This window comes from Lasioglossum baleicum, chromosome 19 (assembly GCF_051020765.1).
Source record: "Lasioglossum baleicum chromosome 19, iyLasBale1, whole genome shotgun sequence".
In the NCBI taxonomy this organism is placed as follows: Eukaryota; Metazoa; Arthropoda; class Insecta; order Hymenoptera; family Halictidae; genus Lasioglossum; species Lasioglossum baleicum.
Genome location: NC_134947.1, coordinates 571,121 through 587,353, shown reverse-complemented (window position 1 = coordinate 587,353; position 16,233 = coordinate 571,121). Strand labels below are relative to the sequence as shown.

Genomic DNA, 16,233 nt, shown 5'->3' with positions numbered 1-16,233 from the left:
ACGTTGTGATTTTGTTTAAAAATAAAAAGAGACAGTCCCCTGCGAGCGATCAACGAAATAACACGTCGTGTCGAATCTTTATGAATTCCGTATCGAGCCTGAATTCCGTGTCGAGCCTCCTTATAAATTAATATCGATCACGCTTCCTTCACAGTCTGATTCTTTTTTTTCTCATTGCAAAACTTTTTTTTACATACTGTGCATATTTATTGTGTTTATTTAATTGTGTTTGGACCTCGTTATTGGCGGAGGGGTAACACTTGATTTCGTGGGATAGGGACACACCACCGAGTGTGACCCGCCCAGGAATCTTGAGTTTCGCCCCAATAATCCCCAATACGAGGGACAATTTATAAATTGTTTATTGTGGGTAATACCGTTACGGGACTAGGATCGCCCCTAGAGGTGGTCCGCCCGTAGAGGTCCACAATACCGATATACATTTTTATATTGTGCTCCTCTTGTATACCATTCCACTTTCCTCAATATTTACCCACTCCAAAAATTGATTGATAATTTATTGTAAAAATTTATGCAAATTGTTTTTTTTCGGAATGGCACACGTTTGTTTATTTGCCGTTATTTGAAATTGGCAATATTGAGAAATTCTCGGTCGCGGGGAAGGTATCTCATACGGCGTAATCCACCCGCGACTGCGATATTCTCGCATAATTTGAATTTGAACCGTTTATATGTAACGATTGTTGATATGATGTGCCCCAAATTTAACCCACCCACATGAACATTTTTTTTTTGTGTATAAAATTTTTTTTATGTGATACATGTGGTGGAGGAAGTCTGGTTTGTTGTCCGGTATATCGTCCGTAGTCTAGACGAATATTATCCCCTTTGCGGTTGAATTAAAGGAATTCAACAATTACTTAAATTTGCGGGACCCTTTTAGAAGATACTTTGCGAAACGACTAACTGGTCGGAAATTGGCGAACAGTTTGCGAAAAATACCGGTTGTCTCTTGGCGAACGCGCAGAAACACTGTCGACGGGCAGGCGCGTGAAAAATTTGCGAAAAGGGTCCACTTTAGCGTTTCGACTAGGTTGTTGTTTTCCCCCTTTTGCGATAAACAAAACGAGAAAGAGCTGGGAGGAGGCAGCAAGAAAGTCGGAATTCGTGTCGGTAAAAGAAGAATTAGCGTCGTGATAATTACGAAAACAATTAGCAATACGGGAAAGAAAAACGCGCTCTCTCTACCTAAAGCGTGATATATCGGAAAAATTTCGTTTCGGGTCATACGGCTGCGGTTACGGGAGCTCTGTTTCGAGTTTGGTATCGAGGTTCCCGAATTAAAATGAGAAGTTGGTTGAATTTACCGAAAACGGAACGCGGGAACGACGGCGGAGAATCGGACTACGGGGACGCGTTAGATCATATAGCGGCCTTGCGCATTAATCCGCAAGGGGAGAATGAAGGCGTCGGCAGATCACCGCCCCGCGAATTTAGTTTAAGGGTGCCGCAGAACCAAAGGTGGAGGCCTTGGTCCCCCGTACGACAGCGCGGTCCGGTATGAGAAATGCCGAGGGCGAATCCCGAGTCCCATGACGACTCCGACGCGGAAGTGCCACGCGGAGCGAGACCCCGAGAATTAAATTATAGAGGAACTCTCATCGCCGAGATAATTAGGCGATGGAGGTTAAAGTTCTCCGGTGAAGTGGGAGAGGACCCAGAAGAATTTCTGGAGGACCTCAAACAACACCAACAGTATCACGGTATAGAGGACTTAGAGTTAATCGACTGCGTAGCAGTGTGTCTCGGGGGAACAGCAAAGCGTTGGCACAAACGCAGAGGAAGTCGCAGTGGGAGTTGGGAAGAATTCGCGGCCGCGTTTCGTGAATTTTTCGGGGACCCCGAATATCAATTCAATCTGGAACGGAACATTAGGGAACGATTCCAGGATGATGCAGAGCCCGTCCGCGAGTACGTAATGGCAATGACCACGATGTTCGATAAATTACAGCCGCGGTGGTCAGAGGAGAGAATGGTGAGGACTTTATATGAACGCGCGAAACTATCACTGCGACAAACGATAGTAAGAAAGTCGTTAAGAACGGTTGATGACGCGGCGGACAGATTAGTGGAGGAGGACCGAATCGAAGAACGTAGCAAACGGGGGAATCCCAAACCATCGGAAATGGTACACTCCAGTTTGGCATTCGACACGAATAGATATTCACGCGCAAAATCACCCGGTAGGGGTAGATCGGTCACGTTTGGGTGCGCGAACGCGGTATCTTCCGCCAGTGGTGGAGAAAGTGACGAATCGGGCGATCGACTTCCCCGATCCTTCCGTAGGGAATCTCGAACCGGATCGGCACTTCGCAAACCTCGGGAGTCAGTCGCGAGCAAACAACCTTCGACGACACCGGGGGGACGCGACAGATGCCGATCCGGGAATAGATCACGTAGTACATCCCGCGACCCCCCAACTCGTACAACAAAAGAGAGTGCAGCCGTGGCAGTGCAACAATGGCCGCGACGCGATAAACCGCGTGCCACCGGGAAGTACCAGCATCAATGCTGGAATTGTCATAAGACTGGCCACCTGTCCCGAGACTGCCGCGAAGAACCGCAACTGCACTGCTACGGATGCGGAGCGGAGGGGATTACGATAAATCGCTGCCGAAGGTACAGTAAACGGTCGGGAAACGAAGGGGGAAGTCGATCAAGGGGTCAGGAGAGACTTCACCCGAATTAATATCGGCCCGCGTAATGGTGAATGGGGATGCATACCGACCGCTTCTACTGACCGTCGACGCGTACATCGGCAAGTTCGCGACCCGCGCTTTAATAGACTCTGGCTCATCGTTAACCTTTGTGAGCCAGGAAACCCTCGAGAACGTCGAGGAGAAAATTATCAAAATCACAACGACAGATAAACCTTGCTATTTCCTCCTCGCCACTGGCGCAATAGATCGAGCAGTCGATGAGGCACGTTTTTCGTTAAAAATAGGCAGAGAGAAACGTGAGATATTTGCGCGAGTCCTAGACAATCTGGTGACACCCCTGCTATTAGGAACCGATTCAATCGCGAAGTTCGGCATAGTAGCCGAATACCACAATTCGGTGTGGTATTTTGCGAAACGGCCAAATGAGACATTCCCTTTCGAGAATACTAACCCCGACACCGTATGTTGTGGTCTGCAAACGATTGAGGAAGCCGAAAAGCGGCAATTAAAAGAGCTTCTCGAGACCACGTTACCGGAATTTAACGATATGACCGGAATGACGAACTTGACTAGCCACAGAATCGAAGTGGGCGACCATCCTCCAATTAAACAACGATATTATGCCGTCTCCCCGAAAGTACAGGAGGCCATATATAAGGAAGTAGATAAGCTACTGGCCGACGGTATAATAGAGCCATCGCAAAGTGGTTGGTCAAGTCCGATCGTGATGGTTAAGAAACCCAACGGTAAATACCGTTTTTGTCTCGATTTCCGAAAAGTTAACGAGGTCTCGAAGAAAGATGCGTACCCGTTACCGCTCATGACGCAAATCCTAGACAAATTACGAGCCGCGAAGTATATCTCGATCATCGACTTCAGTCAAGCGTATTTCCAAATTCCGTTAGAGGAAGGAAGCCGCGAAATAACAGCTTTTACGGTACCGGGAAAAGGTCGTTTCCATTTCCGCCGCATGCCGTATGATCTGACAGGAGCACCCGCAACTTTTCAGCGATTATTGGACCGGTTAATAGGCCCAGAAATGGAGCCCCACGCGTTTTCGTATCTAGACGATATAATTATCGTCACCAAAACGTTCAAAGAACACCTCGAATGGCTCAAACGCGTATTGAATAGAATCAGGGAAGCCGGCCTAATGATAAATCCTGATAAGTGCGAGTTCTGCTGTCAAGAAGTTCGGTACTTGGGTTTCGTGGTGAGCCGAGAGGGATTGAAGGTGGACGCGGAGAAAATCCAACCCGTTTTATCGTATCCTCCGCCAAAAACGGTGAAGCAGGTGCGGCGTTTTCTCGGGATGGCCTCCTGGTACAGGAGATTTATTCCGGGATTCGCCACACTTGCCGAACCACTGAACCGTTTATTACGTAAAGATCGCGAATGGGAGTGGAAGGACGCCCAACAAAGCGCCTTCGAATCCTTGCGGGACGCGATCGCTTCGGCACCTACCCTTTCGTGCCCAGATTTCGAAACCCCGTTTACCCTGCAGACGGATGCGAGCACGGTAGGTTTAGGCGCGGTATTAACGCAAGAGGTCGAAGAGGTCGAACGAGTAATAGCATTCGCGAGTAGATCGCTCACACTACCGGAGCGAAAATATTCCGCTACAGAGCTCGAATGTCTCGCGATTGTCTGGGCGGTACAAAAATTTCGTCCATATTTAGAAGGGTACGCATTTACGGTAATTACGGACCACAACAGTCTACGGTGGCTTCGGACCCTGAAAAACCCTACGGGTCGGTTAGCGCGTCGGGCCCTGCAACTACAAGAATACGATTTCCAAGTAGTATATCGGCAGGGAGCCCTAAATAAAGTGCCAGATGCACTTTCGCGTATTTACGAGGGGGAGGGGGATACCGAAGGGGAAACTCATATCGCGGCCGCGGTTCGGCCAAAGTGGTACGAGGGAAAATTTGCGGAAGTCGAGAAGAATCCCGAGAAATTTCCGGACTGGGCAATTCGAAGCGGGGAGCTGTGTTGTCGAAGAACAGATCCGTTGATCGCGGAAACGTTGGGTTCCGACGGGAACGAGTGGAAACTCGTTATCCCGGAGGAACGAAGAACCGAGATCCTGCAGGAGGCGCACGACAACCCGCAGGCAGGGCATTTAGGGGTCTAAAAGACCTATCATCGTATCGCCACCCGCTACTACTGGCCAGGCATGTATAGAACGGCAGTAGAATACGTAAGACGCTGTAATACCTGTCAACTCACGAAGGTGGAACAAACACTCCCACCGGGGTTGATGGGTCGGCGCAGTGTCGACATGCCCTGGACAGTAGTAGCTGCCGACATTATGGGTCCGTTCCCTCCGAGCAGGTCCGGCAACTCGTACCTTCTTGTTATGCAGGATCTGTTCACGAAATGGATAGAGTGCACCCCGCTTCGACGCGCTACCGGTCCGAAAATAGCGGAGGCCCTAGAAGGGTTAATTTTTTCGCGATGGGGGACCCCGGATGTCTTGTTGACGGACAACGGTACCGAGTTCGCAAACAAGACTCTGAGGGAACTTGCCGACGAATACGGCATTCGTTTAAGTACCACCCCCCCCGTACCACCCGCAAGCGAACCCAGTAGAGCGAGTGAATCGGATCCTTAAGACGATGATCGTCGCTTATATAGAGAGGGACCACCGCGATTGAGACTTAAATTTACCACAATTTCGTTTTGCTTACAATACCGCGCACCATTCCGTTCTACAAGCCTCCCCAGCGTTTCTCAATTTCGGGCGAGAGCCGCGACCGGCAAAATGTGCGAGGACTAACGTCGAGCCTCCGATCGACCTCGAGGTGACATCCAATAACACCTGGAAGAAGCGGGTGTCGAAATTACCGACGCTGCGGCATTGGATGTTGGAAAACCTCGAGGACGCATATCGGAAACAATCGCATCATTATAATATGCGTCGGAGAAACCGAGAATTTAACGTAGGGGACAGGGTTATGAAACGGCAGCGAGTACTTTCGTCGGCCGCTAACCATTTTGCGGCGAAACTGTCACCGAAATTTACTGGTCCGGTAATTATAACGAAAAAACTGTCACCGGGAGTCTATAACTTGGCCACCGAGGAGGGAAAGAACCTCGGCAAGGCACATATATCGGACCTCAAACCATACTTCCCCACTTATACGCCGACCGACAAGAATTAACACCAAAGCCTCTCTTTTCTCAACAGACTACCGAAGCCAACGAGTAATATGGACTCATCTAAAGCTACGATGGAGTCGGTAGTAGAGAGGCTACAAAGGCTCCACCCATTACCGAGGGGTATCCGTGCGGCAACAGCCTCTATAGCTTGTCGACCGCACGGACCCCCAAAACTGGCCCAGGAGCCAGTAATAGACTTGGAAGAAGCAGGCCTACCATGGGAAGAAATACTGAGGCCACATTCCCCGCAGACGACCTTCGTAGCCACGGCCACCCTTCAGCTAAGGCCGATACCGGAGGAGGTGAGAGAAGAGGTGAAGCCACAGGCGGAACCCGCCGTGGACAAGGAGCAGCAGGGCACACCGGACCCGGAAGCGGATCCAAGGCCAACGATACCAGCCAGGATCTCGTCAAAACCCATGAAGTCGATGGAGCGCCTCCCCATCGAATTGCTCCGCGAGGACAAAGAAGTGTGGGGCGGAATAGGGCGAGGAAATTTGCCGTCAAGAAGGAAACAGGAGCCGACTCCGAGACCGGGCCCGAAAACGGTGCCAGTGGTAATACCGCCGGAGTTGTCGAGCCCGGTCACGGAACCGACACAAAAGGGAGAAGCAGCAAAACAGCAATTGCCCCACGAGTCGGTAGAGGACCGTATAGAACGTATTCGTAATGACCACCGCAAAACGGCAGAGGCAACGGAGAAGGGAATAAGAAGAGCCCTCTCAAGCGATGTGGCGAACCAGCCGGTACGGAGGGCGGGCCTCAACATACAGGCCCAAAATATGAGCGGCACCACCGTATCGATTCGCCAGCAACCAACAAAAGGGGCTACAAACAACATGCCGGCCCCGAGACAGCGGGGAGTGGCTATCGCACGACCACAGCAGAGAGGGACCGCGAAAAGGCGCGGAAAAGTGGGTCGGCGAGGCGCGGAAGTAGAGGAGGGCTGCTGGCGCTGCCGAGTAGTGGGCCACTGCCACTCGGAGTGCCTGGCACCCCAAAAGTGGCCCTATTGTTACCGGTGTGGTCGGCCCTTTTATACAGTCGAAACATGCCCCGAGTGCAGTGACACTCGGTACGGGCGGTACTAGGGGGCCGACCCACCACTAGAGTATCGGCCAGACACCGCCAGCAGCCTGAATCGTAGCGGAGGCCGGGTGTTTGGGGTCACATTTAAGTTTTTTTTTCTTTTTCCTATAAACAACGAGAAAGTAAGACTGATCATTTTGTTTACCGGTCCCTCCCCCCTTCGTTAGCAATATCGTTTGTTTTTTTCATTATAAGACTGAAGTTTCGGAGGGTGGGAGGGACACCAGTATTAAAAGCGCTCGAGGGGCGCGAATAAAAGATTATCGCCCTCAACTGTGGTTTCTTGATTTGACCCTGATCCCTACGTTCCCCCGGGTTCAGCGGAACCCAATTTTAGCGAATCCGGTTTCTCCCATAGGTACCGGTCGTGACATCAGGCTCCGCCCACATCAGGGAAAAACAACGATTTAAAGGATATATTCGTCAGGATTGGTGATGGGAAAACTCGTGTATGTCTCTACAATGTCCGTCCCTATGTTATGGAAGATCCGAAGAATAGCGTTCGTCCCCGAACTCGCGAACAAGCCTGACTGGTAACTGTCACCGGTGCCCCGGTCTCTTTCGGGGGGGGGGGGGAGTTGTGACGTGGCAGATTCCGCCTACGTCACTCCGAACCTTAAGCGAAAGACCGGGTCACTAAAAAGCGGCATAATAGCGAAACGACAATTACGAGCGCTCTCCCTGGGACATCCGAACGCCCAAAGAATAGAGTTATCGCATTTGAATGTCGCGCCCCGCGGGGCGCGACAAGAGTTTTCAGTAACCACCGAAATCGGCGAGGAGCCCGATACCTGTCTCCGGTCGCCGATTGGCGGAAGGCCGCAAGCGGAGACGCTCGGAACACCAATCACAGGGCGCCGCTGGCGAGGAAGACGGCGAGGATTGGACCGAGCCCGGATCTGTCAACCCGGAGAAAGCGACGAGGCTGTTAAACATAAAGACGACCAGCAGTCCACCCTCGTCGACGTCTCATCCGGAAAATGCCATGAGAGCTACACCGGAACGGCTCGGATCTATGGATGCCGACTAACCGCCTTATATCGGCCGGGCTTCGGAAAATAGAAAATACCGAAGGCCCGGGCCGACATGTCATCGAGTCGTCCCTGCGCCCAGAAACAACGTGATTGGCCCGAGCGTCGCCGAAGACGAGAGTGGGGGGAAAACTCGCTTCCGCGTTCCGAACCATCTCGAACTGGGCCACTGGGTCGAAAGACTACTTACGGTAAACACGTGCGAATCTTCCACCGCGATCTAATAGAAAGTACTTTGCGACTGCCGCCATCACAGCGAAATTGGTAAGTGCCGGTCAGGCTTTATTTCGAAATATTAAGTGACCAGTTCGTGTTGGTTCGGGGACGTTATTCGAGTTCGCGAAAATTCGTACCGCGGTGTACCGTGTGTTCACCCGCGTTTACCGTTGACCAGGAGTCGCTCTCCTGAGAGGTTCGCGAGGCCACGGATCGTGTGTCGCCGAATCCTCGTGCACGAGCTATTCGGGACCCACGATATTCGTCCGGTAATTCTTTGGGCTGCCCTCGGATCGTTTTTCGGGAGGATAACGCGCCGTAATCGTTTCGCATCGTTCATCGTTCGCACGTTTCGCCCAGTCTCGAATTAGGAACGCGTACGTTACCGGAGCTCGGTCGAATTCGTGCCCTCGTGGCTTGTAAACTCACGCGAAGTCCTGTGACGACCGAGCTCGACGCGATCGAAATTATTCCGCGCTATCGGCCGAACAAGCGCCGTCACTTTCGTGTTCGCGCCGGCAAATCTAGTGACTACCGCCGGCATCGGCCGGCGGATTGTATGACCATCTCGCTTTAATAAACGACGTTACTTTGCCCGAGAATCATCGAGTAATTCCATTTCTCGTGAGAAATGTTCCCGTCGCGGGGAATGCCCCGTTCCTTTCCTCACGTGGTACCCTGGACCCGTCCGTGGCCGTCACCGGCCTAAACGATGTTCGCAGATTCGACGTCCTTTTGAAAACCGAGCGAACCGTTCGAGAGTTTCGCGTGGTACGGTATCGTACCTGGCGCCCGTCCACTTCGTGTACAATTTTGTCGTTCCGTTCGAATCTGCGCAGATCTTTTGTCTCGAGAGGAGCACGTGTCGCGCGACCGAGCGTGGCCCGGTCGCAAGGCCATAATTTCTCGAAGTCGGTTAGCTCTCTGTTCGCAGGGTAATAACCGGCGTGACATAATATAATAGTAATAAACACAATCTGCTGTTAATATATATTCACGCATCAACTCTAACATGATCGAATTGAGTCGGTTATTTAAAAACAACTAAATAGAACATATAATTTTTAACTTCCCGATTTTATAGGGAAGTTATTGTAATGACCCCGAAAATCGAAAATCGATTTTTTAGCAGATCTACACGTTTCAAGGTCATTGCAGACATATTAGACTATTCTCAGCAAAATGTTCGTATGTGTGTGTGTGTGTGTGTGTGTGTGTGTGTGGCCGTTTCTATGTAATCAAATTTTTCGTTAACGTTTTCAGAAAAAGTAACAACGCGATCAGGATGATGAATGATGCAATCGATGTGCCCCGCTGTAACTTAGAGCTGATTAGATTTTGGTCCATTTTGGTCAAGTAGTTTTTTAGTTTTTTTAGTTTTTTTCGAAAGAAGTTCATTCAACAATGCAATTTATACGAGAGAACGGAAAGTTTCCACCGAAGAAACAAACGTAATTACACAAAAAATTTTTTTTTCAATTTTTTTTTTAAATTAGAAAAAAAAATTTTTTTTTACCTTACGACGAATTTTACGCTTACAATAATCGAAAATTATCCCAATGCAAGAGTGAGTTAATCATCTCTACTGCCGAGAATACATTTTCGAAGAATATCGATGAAAGTACAAAAAAATTTATATTACAATCTTTAAAAACACAATCAGTTCAAAACGAATTATTAACTGAGATTAAATTGAAAATTAATATAAAATATATGATAATTAATAACATTGATGTTGAAGACGGATTGGTTAATGGAGCATGCGGAATATTAAAATTTATTACTTTTCAAGAAAATACTAAAATTCCGTCTATATTGTGGTTAGATTTTCAATTGCCCAGAGTAGGAGTGAAAGTAAGAACTCGTTATCGTAATTATATGAAAAATGCAAATATTGATCAAAATTTAACACCAATAATAAAAGTATCGAATCAAGTAAATATGTCGAATGAGGAAAAATATCAAATCACACGTAGTCAATTTCCAGTGGTTCCTGCAGAAGCGATTACGATTCATAAAAGTCAGGGACAAACATACGAGAAAGTATATTTGGATTTTAAAAAATCAGAAAGGCAAACTTTACAAATGTTGTATGTAGCACTGAGCAGAGTTTCAAAATTGAGCGCGGTTTATATATTTTGGGACAATTTAAATTAACAGTATCGAAGAAAACCAAGATCAATACTGCAAACCTGGATAATGAGGAGTTGTATCGTTTGCGAAAAACAAATTACAGTAATTCTTCGATCGGAGTCTTGGGGGGTGTCTCCGATCGGAGTCCAGTGCCTACTCACTCCACTGCCGGCCAACGCTGCTCCGCGCCGTAGAGCGGCGATGATTGATCTCGGCTCGGGTATATCGGTGTGAACACCACACATTGACTCGAGTGAATCGAGTTCTCAAACTTCTTAATTTTAATGATCGGTTTATGGGACTTTTACTAGCTTATTCCTGGCGTTTCTCTGATTAAAATGATACCAAACACGATATAATTTCAACGTTATTTAGTGGTTTAATCGACGGTAAAAGTTTTGAACGCAACGAAGAAGAGCGTATTGGAAAGAAAGAGATGCGAACCGGCGGCGGCTACTGTTCGCGTCTCTTTCTTTCCAATACGCTCTTCTTCGTTGCGTTCGAAACTTTCATCGTCGATTAAACCAATAAATATTGGCCAAATTATATCGTGTTTGGTATAATTTTAATCAGAGAAATGCCACGAATATGTTGGTGAAAGTTCCATAATGATATCATAGAAAATAAGAAAGCTGAGGTCTTGGTGTTTCATTGTGATGACGCACGGGCCTTTAAATTGTGCCGGCGACGGTGACACGCGATCCTATTTCATTCTGTCCTTCTCTATGTTCGGCTCGTCGTTTGAAGTCTCGGCGCGGTAGACGCAGTCATAAAAATATAGCCTCCGTACTCTATCCAAGTCCGTCCAACTCCCGGGTGTGGAGACTCCGATCGAAAAATTACTGTACATAATTTTTACATAATCGTCGATTAAACCACTAAATAACGTTGAAATTATATCGTGTTTGGTATCATTTTAATCAGAGAAACGCCAGGAATAAGCTAGTAAAAGTCCCATAAACCGATCATTAAAATTAAGAAGTTTGAGAACTCGATTCAATCGAGTCAATGTGTGGTGTTCACACCGATATACCCGAGCCGAGATCAATCATCGCCGCTCTACGGCGCGGAGCAGCGTTGGCCGGCAGTGGAGTAAGTAGGCACTGGACTCCGATCGGAGACACCCCCCAGGACTCCGATCGAGGAATTACATGGTGTTTTAGCAGTATTTAAATTGAAATATCTCCAGAACCACTAACTTTTCGACAGGCATAGGTTAGTACTTTTTTATAACGATATAAATCTTCAAAAGTGTGCGGGTTATACATGTGAATTATATATATATATATCATATAATTTGATTGTATCCAGAATTAATATTTATACATATATAATGAATTCATGTCATGTTGAAATATAATTATTTTGGACGACGCTAGCGCGTTGGACATTCGGACATCGCGTGCTGTGATGTTTATATTTCGCATCTGTGCCGATGGAATGCGACTAACGCTGTTGTAAACACGGTTGTCGTATCGAACAAAATAAATGGAACGAAGTATGAATTATTGTCCTCAGTGTGGAATTCACGAAATATGTGTGCTTATAGCATCAGTTTAATTGTGCTCCTCGAGCAGGAAGGTTCATAGGTAAGTCTCCATAGGTATTGTCACGTTAACCTTTTTCCGACGAGCTGTTAGACCCGCGGAAGCCGGTTACCTTCGGGCCTTGCAGGCGCTGAGACCAGGCCGCGTGCAAGCCGAGTGCACGCGGTCCGCCCGAGACAATACGAGACTCGAAGATTCGACGACTTCCTCACGAAAACTAAAGGTTCGGGCGCCAGGCACCGCAAGGATGCCACACGAAACGCAAAGCACTGCTCGAGCTCGGAGAAGCCGAGGTCGAGAGCCGAATCTTCGAGATACGCGGATCGAAAATGACGTCGCGACTGGGCCAGATGGTTCGAACACGGGGTGACTAGGACAGCCCTCTCGGCAGGACGGATCTCACAGGGGATCGAATAATTCGACTACGATATGGTCTCGAGCTATTTATTGTAGCAGTCGTTGATTTACAAAATCAGCGGCCACGTGGCCGCGACCCGAGAGCCCGCGCTCTTCATACAAGATAGCGAAAAGATGGCCGTTCGCCGCGCGGTTGTCCTACCGATTTCGCTCGCAACGATACCGCTGACAATGATCGTCGTTCCGTTCGCAACGAACTTCGGAAACGCGAGGCGCAGATGACCGGCGAACTGCGAGACTGCCGCGATGATTTCCGCACGTGAATCGCCCCGACGCGTACGTTATCGATTTCGCGATCGAACGCCGACGGACAGAATACGCGTTTCGACAGGAGACACAGGATTCGAGAAACGCGAAGATACCGAATTGAATTATTCTCACGAACGCGACTCCTCGGAAGACACTCTTCCGCACGCAATTTACAGAGGAAAACTCTCCCGAAATATTCCCGAACAATCTCAAAGCATTCCGAGAGGAATGCGAGCGAATTATCGAGGACGGAACGGGAAGCGTTCGTCCTCGCACGACGAAGGTCGAGCCGGCGCGCAACGAAAATACCGAATGGATCACAAGTGCGACTTACCGTTTCTCGTGCTGTTTTTCGCTCTGGGTGGAATCGAACGGCTCCCGATAGAGCTGGCTGTACGGCCGGGCTAGATTGGACGGAGTCCTAGGCGCACGAAACCCTCAAACTGGACACGCACTTTTCGCGGCGCAATTACTGATTGTTCGTGGTACAAGACGGAAAAATGGCGTGTATGTCGGACGATAGCCAGCGCGACAGTGATCCATCGATTTTCGGCCGCCTAGCGGATCGAACGCGGTTCCCCCCACTCGACCGCTTTTCCGAATTGCCTATGGCGTGTTTCCACGGCGTGACTCGACGGCACAGGAGCGTTCCCTCTTCGCGCCCTAGGGCCCCGGGCAATCACGAAATTGGTCAAGGAGCCTATCGCTCGACTTGACCAGCGGAGGGGCTTCCTCTTCTTGGCTACGAGGGCACCGACCCCGGGGCAGCTCTCCCTTGATGGGGCGAGACGACGTCAGGGTGTTCCGTCAGTCCGTATCGGACGAGATGTTCGCAAGCTGCTGTCCTGGCGGCGCCTCCGGTTTGCTTGCCGAGTGTCCTCGCACCAAGCTCTAATTTCTCGAAACGGCCATTCGCTTTTCCGTCGGGCGCTTCCTGACCTTGGGGCGATTGTTCATTTCCCGTGACAATTCGGACGGTCGGTGGTTCCTTCTGCGCGTTCCATATACGGCCCTGAAACTTGCCGTTCTCGGCACGCGCGACAGATGTCATTAGGAGGTCCTCGATAATATCGGGATCTCTTAAAGGAGCGCTCTCGAATCCTGTCTCGGTACGTGTCCCGTTAGAGGGCGGTCCGGTCCTTTATCGCTCTCGAAAATATGCACGGAATTAACGGAGAAGGGACGTCGCAAACGTTGCAACGTCACAGTATACTAAACTGAATTTTCTAACTTCTTTATTTTTCATAATTTTTTTATGGTACTTTGGAAAACGTATTCGTGGCATATTTCTAATGCAAAAAAATGAAACCAAATATGATATAATGCCGACGATATTTATTTGTGTAGTGGACAATTAAAGTTTCGCACGCGTATAAACCTGTACATGATACGAATTATATCGTGTTTGGTATCATTTTAATCAGAAAAAAATGACACAAATCTATTAAAATAAGTTCTATACTAAAGAAATAAGTAATAATAAAAAAGTTATTCGTTGATATTGCATTGTGAGGACCAGGCTTGCCATATTCCGCGCGTGCCAGGCCCCTTACCGCTGCGCCCCTCGCCGCGGTACTAAGCTGAGCCCGCCCCACTCTTCCCACTACACTGACGCGTACCGCGTGGAGCAAGCTAAGTTAGCGGTACGCGTCAGTGTTAGTGGGAAGAGTGGGGCGGGCTCAGCGTAGTACCGTGGCGAGGGGCGCAGCGGTAAGGGGCCTGGCACGCGCGGAATATGGCAAGCCTGGTGAGGACGCGCGAGCCGTTGAACTGAGCCGCCGACTGCGACTCTCGGCGTCTCTATCTTTCCCATGCGCTATCCTTCCTTGCGCTCGAAACTATAATTGTCCATTACACAAGTAAAAAATATCATCGGAATTATATCATATTTGGTATCATTTTGCATTATAAAAATGTCACGAATATGTTGGTGAAAGTCCGTAGAATAATAATGAAAAGAAAGAAGTTATTTTTTTATATTCCAATAGGGTGAATTTACATATTCTTAGTGTTTTTTATTTATTCGATATATTTTATAAATCATCGTTATTTATAAACATGTTTATTTTTTCAGATTGAAAAAAATAGCAATTTGTAAAAAAAAATGGAACCTAATACAAATGAAGAGGTATCGAGTACGTATATAATATTAACACTCATCATACTTCCTGCAAATAATTTTTTTTTTTATTCATCAATGATGTTTGCTATTTTTTTGTATTCCAGACTTATTACAAAAAATGGAGGTGATACTAGTGGGGCCGCCTCCCTCACCGGGCACCTCAGCGAGCTGTGAGCCGCCACCACCACCACAACCGCTTGCTTTACAGCCACCACCACCACCTCCTCCACTGCAAAATCCGGGTGCTGGAAGAATTGAAGTTGAGGAGCCAAATGTGGAGGTGCCCGTTGCATTGATGCAACGGCTCCTCCAAGCATTGGAAGTACAGAATAAAAGTAAGTGTTTCCTTACATTTTTTAACTTCCCGATTCATAGGGAACTTACTGTAATTCCGGATATATATGGGTCATATTTTTTAAACAAACTGGGTCCGAAATACTAATATGGGAATACTTGGTGGGAATGGTTTTTTTCTTTTTCAGATCGTGGCACCAATGGCGGATCGTCGCGGGAGCGTTGGCGGCGTGGCGCCAATGGACGAAGGGGTAGAGTAGGTCGTGGGGGAAGAGGAAGAGCAAGAGGCCGTGGTCGTGGGGAAAGAGGGAGAGGCCGTGGTCATGGGAACGTACATGTTGTACAGCATTTCCACTACGGTGGATATTAGAAAAAAATAATAAATATAATTAATAATAATGAAATTGAATTATTATTATTAACCTCCCGATTTATTTTTACCCCAAAAATCGGAAATCGAGTTTTTAGCAGATCTTCACGTTTCATGGTCATTGTTATTATTATTATTATTAGTATGATTAGTATTATTATTTATACGTTTTTGAACTGATTATTCACAATTACTTTGAATATCATGATTTCATATCATTTATTTTTATCCTGTATATATTCATCAAATTATTGATTACATTAGTATTGCAGTATAATGCAATTACTCATGATAGTATCCAACTCAATATTTTTAACTTCCCGATTCACATAGTTTAACATTCATTTTACCATATTGCCCGAATCAATTTATGTTATAATCATATATACGTTCATATAATATACAAGGTGTCCCAAACTAAGTGTAAGTCCCGGAAATGGGAGTTTCCTGAGACCATTCTAAGAGACATTTCCCTTTGCACCAATGTCAACTGCGGCTTTGTTTAGGAGTTATTAACGAAAAACACGGACCAATCAGAGCGCGCCCTGACCCGCCGGCAAGCGAGTGTCGCGGTACGCCGTGACATCGCATCGTGACGGCGCGGCGGCCCAGGGCGCGCTCTGATTGGTCCGTATTTTTCGTTAATAACTCCTAAACAAAGCCGCAGTTGACATTGGTGCAAAGGGAAATGTCTCTTAGAATGGTCTCAGGAACCTCCCATTTCCGAGACTTACACTTAGTTTGGGACACCCTGTATATGTGTGTGTTACGCGCTCGTTCAGGGCCGCCGCGTGGGTATGAGTCGCCCGTGTGCAAAAGAAATTTAGTGCGCCCTTCGAACTTGAAAATTATTTGAATGATCTTCCTTTTTTTTTAGCAATTCTGTTTACGGTAGCCAGGGCTGCGCGTCTTTGCCCGTTCA

At 47.8% G+C, this 16,233-nt stretch overlaps 2 protein-coding genes across 2 annotated transcripts in view; one reads left to right on the top strand and one right to left on the bottom strand.

The window, feature by feature from the left end:
• The first annotated feature begins 49 nt into the window (after positions 1-49).
• On the top strand, positions 50-2,710 carry LOC143218518 (uncharacterized). Its single transcript, XM_076443743.1, has one exon. The coding sequence runs from the start codon at positions 1,529-1,531 to the stop codon at positions 2,708-2,710; it is 1,182 nt and encodes a 393-aa protein (XP_076299858.1). The 5' UTR covers positions 50-1,528.
• Positions 2,711-14,269: 11,559 nt separating this feature from the next.
• Positions 14,270-16,233, bottom strand: part of LOC143218551 (uncharacterized) — a 106,643-nt gene continuing 104,679 nt past the window's right edge. The window contains exon 10 of the mRNA XM_076443781.1: positions 14,270-14,892. Coding sequence (XP_076299896.1) covers positions 14,713-14,892 — 180 coding nt within the window. The 3' untranslated portion in view covers positions 14,270-14,712. The remainder of the gene's footprint in view (positions 14,893-16,233) is intronic.